General features: G+C 39.4%; 1 protein-coding gene across 1 annotated transcript; it reads right to left on the reverse strand.

The window, feature by feature from the left end:
- Positions 1-3,290: 3,290 nt before the first annotated feature.
- LOC133780559 (sugar transporter ERD6-like 6) lies at positions 3,291-6,975 on the reverse strand. The gene is made up of 18 exons (XM_062220227.1): positions 6,742-6,975; positions 6,581-6,643; positions 6,392-6,481; positions 6,024-6,083; positions 5,876-5,941; positions 5,728-5,793; positions 5,575-5,650; positions 5,397-5,461; positions 5,196-5,288; positions 5,031-5,114; positions 4,861-4,945; positions 4,566-4,612; positions 4,423-4,485; positions 4,271-4,336; positions 4,116-4,148; positions 3,965-4,024; positions 3,679-3,793; positions 3,291-3,576 (listed from the first exon to the last, which is right to left on the reverse strand). The coding sequence occupies exons 1-18, from the start codon at positions 6,973-6,975 to the stop codon at positions 3,464-3,466; spliced, it is 1,479 nt and encodes a 492-aa protein (XP_062076211.1). The 3' UTR covers positions 3,291-3,463.
- Between the last annotated feature and the right edge of the window lie 1,375 nt (positions 6,976-8,350).

The raw sequence follows: 8,350 nt of genomic DNA on the forward strand, positions 1-8,350 counted from the left end.
ACAACACAGCTGCAAGGGGCCTCCGCTTGATTCGATGACTCCAAGAGTGGCCTCCTGAGCTCATCCTCTTCCACCGACTCAATGACCGTTTCTGGTTCTGTCCCCTGACTCTCTCCAGCAATACTAGTAGATGACTCCACCGTGACCAGTTCTAATTCTGTCCCATGAACCTCTCCAGCAATGCTAGTAGATGACTCCATCGACTCCATGACCAGTTCTTGTTCTCCAGCAATGATAGTAGATGACTCCATCGACACCATAACCAGTTCTTGCTCTCCAGCAATGATAGAAGATGACTCCATCGACACCATAACCAGTTCTTGTTCTCCGGAAATGATAGAAGATGACTCCATCGACTCCATAACCAGTTCTTGTTCTGTCCCACGAACCTCTCCAGCAGTACTAGTAGATGACTCCATCGACTCCGTGACCAGTTCTTGCTCTCCAGCAATGATAGTAGATGACACCATCGACTCCGTGACCGGTTCTGGTTCTGTCCCATGAACCTCTCCAGCAATGCTAGTAGATGACTCCATGGACTCCGTGACCGGTTCCGAGGCTGTCCCATGAACCTCTCCAGCAATGCTAGTAGATGACTCCATCGACTCCATGACCGGTTCTTGTTCTGTCTCACGAACCTCTCCAGCAGTACTAGTAGATGACTCCATCGACTCCATGACCGGTTCTTGTTCTGTCCCACGAACCTCTCCAGCAGTACTAGTAGATGACTCCATCGACTCCGTGACCAGTTCTTGCTCTCCAGCAATGATAGTAGATGACACCATCGACTCCGTGACCGGTTCTGGTTCTGTCCCATGAACCTCTCCAGCAATGCTAGTAGATGACTCCATGGACTCCGTGACCGGTTCCGAGACTGTCCCATGAACCTCTCCAGCAATGCTAGTAGATGACTCCATCGACTCCATGACCGGTTCTTGTTCTGTCCCACGAACCTCTCCAGCAACACTAGGAGATGACTCCATCGACTCCGTTACCGGTTCTGGTACTGTCCCACGAACCTCTCCAGCAACTCTAGGAGATGACTCCATCGACTCCGTTACCGGTTCTGGTTCTGTCCCACGAACCTCTCCAGCAACACTAGGAGATGACTCCATCGACTCCGTTACCGGTTCTGGTTCTGTCCCACGAACCTCTCCAGCAACTCTAGGAGATGACTCCATCGACTCCGTGACCAGTTCCGGGACTGTCCCACGAACCTCTCCAGCAATGCTAGTAGATGACTCCATGGACTCCGTGACCGGTTCCGAGGCTGTCCCATGAACCTCTCCAGCAATGCTAGTAGATGACTCCATCGACTCCATGACCGGTTCTTGTTCTGTCCCACGAACCTCTCCAGCAGTACTAGTAGATGACTCCATCGACTCCATGACCGGTTCTTGTTCTGTCCCACGAACCTCTCCAGCAGTACTAGTAGATGACTCCATCGACTCCGTGACAAGTTCTTGTTCTCCAGCAATGATAATAGATGACTCCATCGACTCCGTGACCGGTTCTGGTTCTGTCCCACTAACCTCTCCAGCAACACTAGGAGATGACTCCATCGACTTCGTGACCGGTTCCGAGACTGTCCCACGAACCTCTCCAGCAACACTAGTAGATGACTCCATGACCGGTTCTTGTTCTGTCCCACGAACCTCTCCAGCAGTACTAGTAGAAGACTCCATTGACTCCATGACCGGTTCTTGTTCTGTCCCATGAACCTCTCCAGCAGTACTAGTAGATGATTCCATCGACTCCGTGACCAAAACCTCTCCAGCAGTACTAGTAGATGATTCCATTAACTCCATGACCAGTTCTTGTTCTGTCCCACGAACCTCTCCAGCAATAGTACTAGAAGACAACTGCTTCAACTCTGTTGGTTCTTTCCTCTCATTTTCTCTAGTACCAGAAGTAGATAACGGCATCATCTCCATGAGTTTCTTCTTCTCATCTTCTCTACGAGGACCAGTAGGAAACTTCTTCAACTCTATTGGTTCTTTCCTCTCATCTTGATCTCTTGCACCAAAAGTAGATAACTGATTCGACTCCATGACTATCTTCCTCTCATCTTCTCTAGTTGGACTCGTAGATGATTCCATCGACTCCATGACCAGTTCTTGTTCTGTCCCATGACCCTCTCCAGCAATACTAGTGGAGAACTGCTTCAACTCTATTGGTTTTTTGCTCTCATCTTCTCTAGGAGGACTAGTAGATGACTTCTTCAACTCCATGAGTTCCTTCTCCTCATTCTCTCTAGGGCTACTGCTGCTCTCTTCTCTGTCACCCATTGTAGTTTAATTTGCTCACAAAACTCTCCTCTTAATTACTCAACTTCAATCCAAAGAGTTAGCCTCGTATATATATGTGTATATATATAGGGGTGATAATCGGTCTGTGACTGGATTGGATCGATGGGGTTGGGTTGAAAGATCTTGTAGTGTTTAACTTCTGATGATAACAACTCTGTAACTGAATAACTAACTTTCAATACAGTTATTTGAAAGAGCTTCTCAACTTGAAGTATGCTAGTCAGTATGAGAAACCAAGTGCTGAGTTTATCTGCATGCATTTTACGGAAAACTAACAATGTTTAAACGTTTCTTTCTTCTTTTGGCGGGAAAAACAGTTATATTCTTTTGTTATCGTTTAACCGTTCCCAAATTTAGTTACAACGTATAACTCAACCACTTTCTTAACCCGAGCCAATGGCAATGGCCAGAGCTAATATTTCTAAAAAGTCCACCAACTTTTCAAAATTGCATTCCGCGGCACAAAAGTCCGATAACTATTTTCCAAATCCCCAAGTGTTGAGTTGAGGTCTCTGTTTCCGTCTCCATATTGAACTCATTCATATCAGTCAACCCGTTTTATCTGTTATGACAGCTAGGCAGTTATTTCTGTTATTGTCCAAGTAGTTATACAGTTCCAATCAGTTTGTTAGTTGCTTAAGCTATAAACATATAAATATCTATATATATACATACATCAGATTATTGGCCTCTTTGCTTTTTTGCAATACACAGAATTCAATCATCAGTACAATTCAGATTTTATTTGTCAAAGAGTATTATTATTATTTATTATTATCTATTGTGAAGGAATTTGAACCACTGTTCCAAGAACTGTCTCGTTTTATGTTCACCAAATAGTGAGAGGTATCTTGATTCTGACTTAAACAGAAATACTAAACATATATATTAGACTATATAAAGGTGGAAAAGAAAAAGTAAAGGGACAATTCTAACAACCATTGACGAGAAATGATTAAGCAAAATATAAGAACATTGCAGTTATTAGAATTCGAATGATTATTTCCTTTACTTGTTCTGTATGCCACATTTCATACAACAAAAAACAATCAATCACCTCTACATGAAACATATATATAAGAATTGTACACTAACAAAAACACTTGAGAACCGATCAAGCCACCATACAAAAAAAGAAGGAAAGAAAAGTAAAATCAACTGAAAGACTGCTGGATTTCTTCGAGAGTTCTTCCCTTGGTTTCTGGAACCCAAAGCAATGCAAAAACAACAGTGAACGCAGACACTACGGTGTAGATTGTGAAGGTCGCTGTTCATAATTAGCAAACCACTGCATAAGTTAATGTTACATAACATTAAGATGTGTGCATAGTGTAATAAAGAAAACAGAGAGAGAGAGAGAGAGAGAGACCTCCACTACTCCAATTCAAGAGTAGGTTTGCAGTAAATGTGATACCCCAAGATGTAAGCCAATTTACGAATGTTGCTGCACTGCCAGCAGGACCCTTAATGTTCACCGGAAGAATCTTATAGTGTAATTTTAAAAGTTGTGTAGAGAGTCAGTGTTCCATGTCATCATAACAAAATATTGATACAAAAAAAAAAGAACCCTTCTTACCATAACCAAGAATTGAACATTTTAGTTTCACAGGTTTAATAGAACTATTACAATGCTTAACAAAATAAAAATTGCATACCTCAGACATAATAATCCAAGGAATAGGTCCCAATCCCAAAGAGAAGAATATCACCACAGCCTGGTAATAAACAATCCAACAAACAAATCAGTCTATAAAGGTGGAACAGTGCAAAATAAATCAATTGAAAGCAAGTAGAAAAGAATCAGACCACAAGCCCAGCGAGTGAAAGTACTCCCATCCCCTAGTACAAAGAACGGAAGAGATAAAAAAGAAGACATAGTATGATAATGTTAGTAATTCTTAATCTCTTAGAACTTAAAACTTGATAAAAGGATCGTAAATGTACACTATAAGGCCATTAACTCCAACCTCTTTATAAAAGGAAACTGCAACAACGAGGAGGCCAATGGTCATTCCAACCGATGATACCTACAAAATGATTGAAATTTTGTTTATTTTCTGTTTTATCTTTTAATTAAAAAGACAAGCAATTACTGAATGAAATATTCCCGTACAATGAGGAGCAGCCTTCGACCAGCTTTGTCTAACAACCAAGTTGCTACTCCAGTGGCCAAAACCTGTAATGACATCGGTATAATTTATTTCCCAACACTCTGAATACTGACTTGATGAAGAAAAATGTTATAAATGACTGTACCTGAACGACCCCAAGTCCAAATGTGGCAACATTACTTGATGAAATCCCTGTTGTATCAATTGCACTCAAGCAAATAATCAATATATCCAAGCTGAAGAAGAAGAAATAACAAAACATAGCAAACAACAAATATGGTACTTTCTTTCATAGTATAGTAAACTGAGTTCTAGAGCATACTTTGTCAATATGTATCAATTACTCAAACCCTTTTTTTAGTCAAAATTGTGTTTCACACATTCAAGTGTGTGTGTCTGAATGATATAAAAGCTCAAACATCTCAAGAAGTAGGCCTAACCAGCATTTTCAAAGATTTTGGTAGAATAGAACAAGATGCCATTGATACCACTGAGTTGCTGAAGTACAAGTAATACAATACCTATCTGTAGCACAAACATCAAGAGCATAGAAATGAACAAAGTAAAATGATAAAAGTTGACATGGAAAGAGAGAGCAAGATGAGATTACCATCGAGGGAAACCAATAACTTCTTCTCTTGAAATCTGCAAACGTGAATGCATTTTGCCTGCTTGCCGATGACGCTACTGTTCTCTGTAGTAAGTAGATTGACTAATCAAGTTGTGTAGATGAAATATTATTTGGAGTGTAAACAGAGGTATTTTAATTTGATACCATGATATCATTCACTTCTAAAGTGATGTCTGTGTCAGAACCCCGCAAAGCTTGTAAGGAGGATTCAAAAGCTTCTGTCATCCCCATTTTGGCCTTAAATGACCCCCAAGCCAAAAAACAGTAAAGGGCAAACAAAAAGTTGTCAGTAGAATTTAAGTGTGTCAACATTCATTTTATTAATTAGCCAAATAAGACGCTTACAAGCCATCGTGGAGATTCTGGGATTAAACATAATCCAGGTATCAGTATTATGAATGGAACAATTCCTGCAATGAATAGTTTATGTTCAAATTAGTTCAAAGTGCATATTAATCTCGAGGCACAAAGACTCCTTGTTTCAAACTTTAGCAAGTAAATGGGATGAAATATATGGGTTCACCTAACGCGGCAAGCACTTTCCAGGGTACAAACATCCCCAACAAATAAGCCAGCATTACGCCAATGGTCACTGAGAGCTGTATGATTGATACAAATTCAGTTATGTGCAGAAACATAAAAAGAATAGTGTTACAAAAATGGAGTTAGAACCAACCTGGTTTACAGCCCCCAAGGTTCCTCTCATGTTTTGAGGTGCAATCTCAGCTATATATACAGGTACCTGGATGTAATCATCACCAATTAGATCAGCCATGGCATTACCCCAACGGTTCTGATGAGAAGAATCAGGTGTTGAAAAGTACCGTATAAGAGATTATACCAACACCAAAACCTCCCAACAATCTTCCCATGAACAAAAATGTTGAATCCTACAATGAACCAAAGAATTATCCTCCACTAAAAGCTTGCTAGGAATAGAAAATGAAATATGGCCAAATTATGGATTATTACTTCGGCAAATGATATCGCAACCCATCCAATGATACTAGGAATTGCAGCAATCATAAGCGACTGTGATCAACAACACAAAGAAGCTCTCAGAAACTGTATTACATAAATCACACATATCAATTCTGTTAGAAAACAAATAAGAAAAGTAATCTAATAGTCCTAACATGGTTTCTGAGCTGAGAAAAACTACCAATGTTAAGTTTGATATTTTTCCAATTTAATTTACTTTCTTGAGGTTAAAAGTGAAGATGAACATTATCTTGCTCCCATGTGACTAATACCATCAAGTTTGGAAAGAGATAACGAAATGAAGAAAGAAAATTTAGTGAATGTAATACTACAATCAAGTAAAGAGATTCAGAGCATACCGATCTACGCCCAATGTATTTTGCAATCAGACAACTTGCTATTGCCCCACACATGGCACCAAGATTTGATAAAGAACCGAAAGAAGAAAACTGAACGTAGCCATTAAAACTCGAATCAACAAGAGGTAATAATACTAATACATAGAGGAAAACTTCAAGAACAAATCAGAACATGAGTCAAAGTCACACATCTTTAGGAGTAAGATTAAGATCCTTGATGATTGCCGATTGAGTTGGAGAAGTATATCCACCCTGTAATACACACACAAATTCCAATTCAATTCATTCTATAGAAAAATTGATTATGAAAAAGAAGAGAATGAAAATAAGTGGAGTTGAGGTAGGATGACCGTAAATCCGGTTTGGATAGAACAACTAGCGATGATGATGACGAAACGTAGTACAACAAAGCAGCTGCGAGGGACCTCCGCTCGATTCGATGACTCCAAGACTGGCATCGTCTCACCCTCTTCAGTAGATGGCTGCCTCGTCTCATCCTCTTCCATCGACTCCATGACCGTTTCTGGTTCTGTTTCATGACTTTCTCCAGCAATACTAGTCGATGATTCAACCATCGACTCCATGATCGGTTCTGGTTCTGTCCCCTCACCCTCTCCAGTTATTTAACAGAGCTTCTCAACTCGAAGTATGCTACTCAGAATGAGAAACCGAGTGTTGAGTCATGCATTTAACGGAAAACCAACAAAGTTTAAACGTTTCTTTCTTCTTTTGGCGGGAAACCGTTATTTTCTTTTGCTGCCGTTGTAATGGTTAACCGTTCCCAGATTCAGTTACAACGTAAAGCTCAACCGCTTTCTTCTCCCGCGCCAATGGCAACTAATATTTCTAAAAAGTCCTCTAACTTTTCCAAAATTGCATTCCGCGGCAGAAAAGTCTGAAAACTATTTTTCAAATCCCCAAGCGATGAAGGTGTTGGGGGGGGGGGGGGGGGGGGGGCTCTGTTTGTGTCTCCATATTGGACATTTGGACTCATCCGTATCAGTCAACCCGTTTTATCTAATTTTACAGCTAGGCAGTCATTTCCGTTATTGTCCGAGTAGTTATAATTAGTTATAAATATCATATTATTGGCCGCTTTGCTTTTTTATTTTTTTTTATTTTTTTATAGAATTCAATCATCAATACAATTTAGATTTCATTCATACTTTTTCTTATCTTTTTATTCATTTTCTTTGATTACCAACTGTTAGTGTTATTATTCAAGGGCATTTTAGTTTTTTCTTAATTATTATTATTTTATATATTTTGTTTTATATAAAAGATTTAGCTAATTAGTTTTCTAACCTAAAACTCTTTTCTATCTATTTTGCAATACACTCTAGCCTCATTTTTTTTCTCTCTTCATCATTTTAGCATCTCTATTTGAGTTTTTATGAATTGTATCTTTGTATAATTATCATAGTCTTAGAGCTAGGTTTATGGAATTGAATTTCTTAAGTGTAACCATAACTTTCGCGGATCCAACTCCGCAGTGAGTTAGGGGGCTTGCAGGGGATAGCACACCACTTGCCCGGGTTTGGGGCGGAGCCCGGAATTTTTTTTTTAGCAGCTTGGGTCTTCTTTGTATTGCAACAAACTGGGTCGGATCATCTTTCCAACAACTCGATAATTGATTTTCGTGTTTGTTCTTAACTTTTAGGATTTTGTCAGATTGCAAAATTTAAGAACTTTTGTCTGAGATAGCATTTGGAAGTTCGTTCTTTGTTTCTGAAATGGCAAGTAATAGAGATGATTGCCTTCAATCCATTAGTGTGAGGTTAGATGGAAATAATTATTCTTATTAGAACTATGTGATGAAAAAAAATTGAAAGAGAAAAAGATGTAGGGTTATGTTTCTGGAACTTTAGTTAAACCAACAAATGACAAAGCCGATTATGCATCTTTGCTAGAAAATTGGGAAGTGGATAATTCAAAAATTATTACTTGGATAAACAACTC

The sequence above is a fragment of the Humulus lupulus genome, chromosome 1 (genome assembly GCF_963169125.1).
Source record: "Humulus lupulus chromosome 1, drHumLupu1.1, whole genome shotgun sequence".
In the NCBI taxonomy this organism is placed as follows: domain Eukaryota; kingdom Viridiplantae; phylum Streptophyta; class Magnoliopsida; order Rosales; family Cannabaceae; genus Humulus; species Humulus lupulus.

Bases quoted from the DNA above. Each gene is read 5' to 3' on its own strand.
- LOC133780559 (XM_062220227.1), bottom strand. From the start codon at position 6,975: ATGGAGTCGATGGTTGAATCATCGACTAGTATTGCTGGAGAAAGTCAT. The intron at 5,651-5,727 runs GTTGGTTCTAAC...TCAATCATACAG, and splicing joins CCTTGGGGGCTGTAAACCAG to CTCTCAGTGACCATTGGCGT. The intron at 4,946-5,030 runs GTAATCTCATCT...TTTGTGCTACAG, and splicing joins GTTATTGGTTTCCCTCGATG to ATAGGTATTGTATTACTTGT.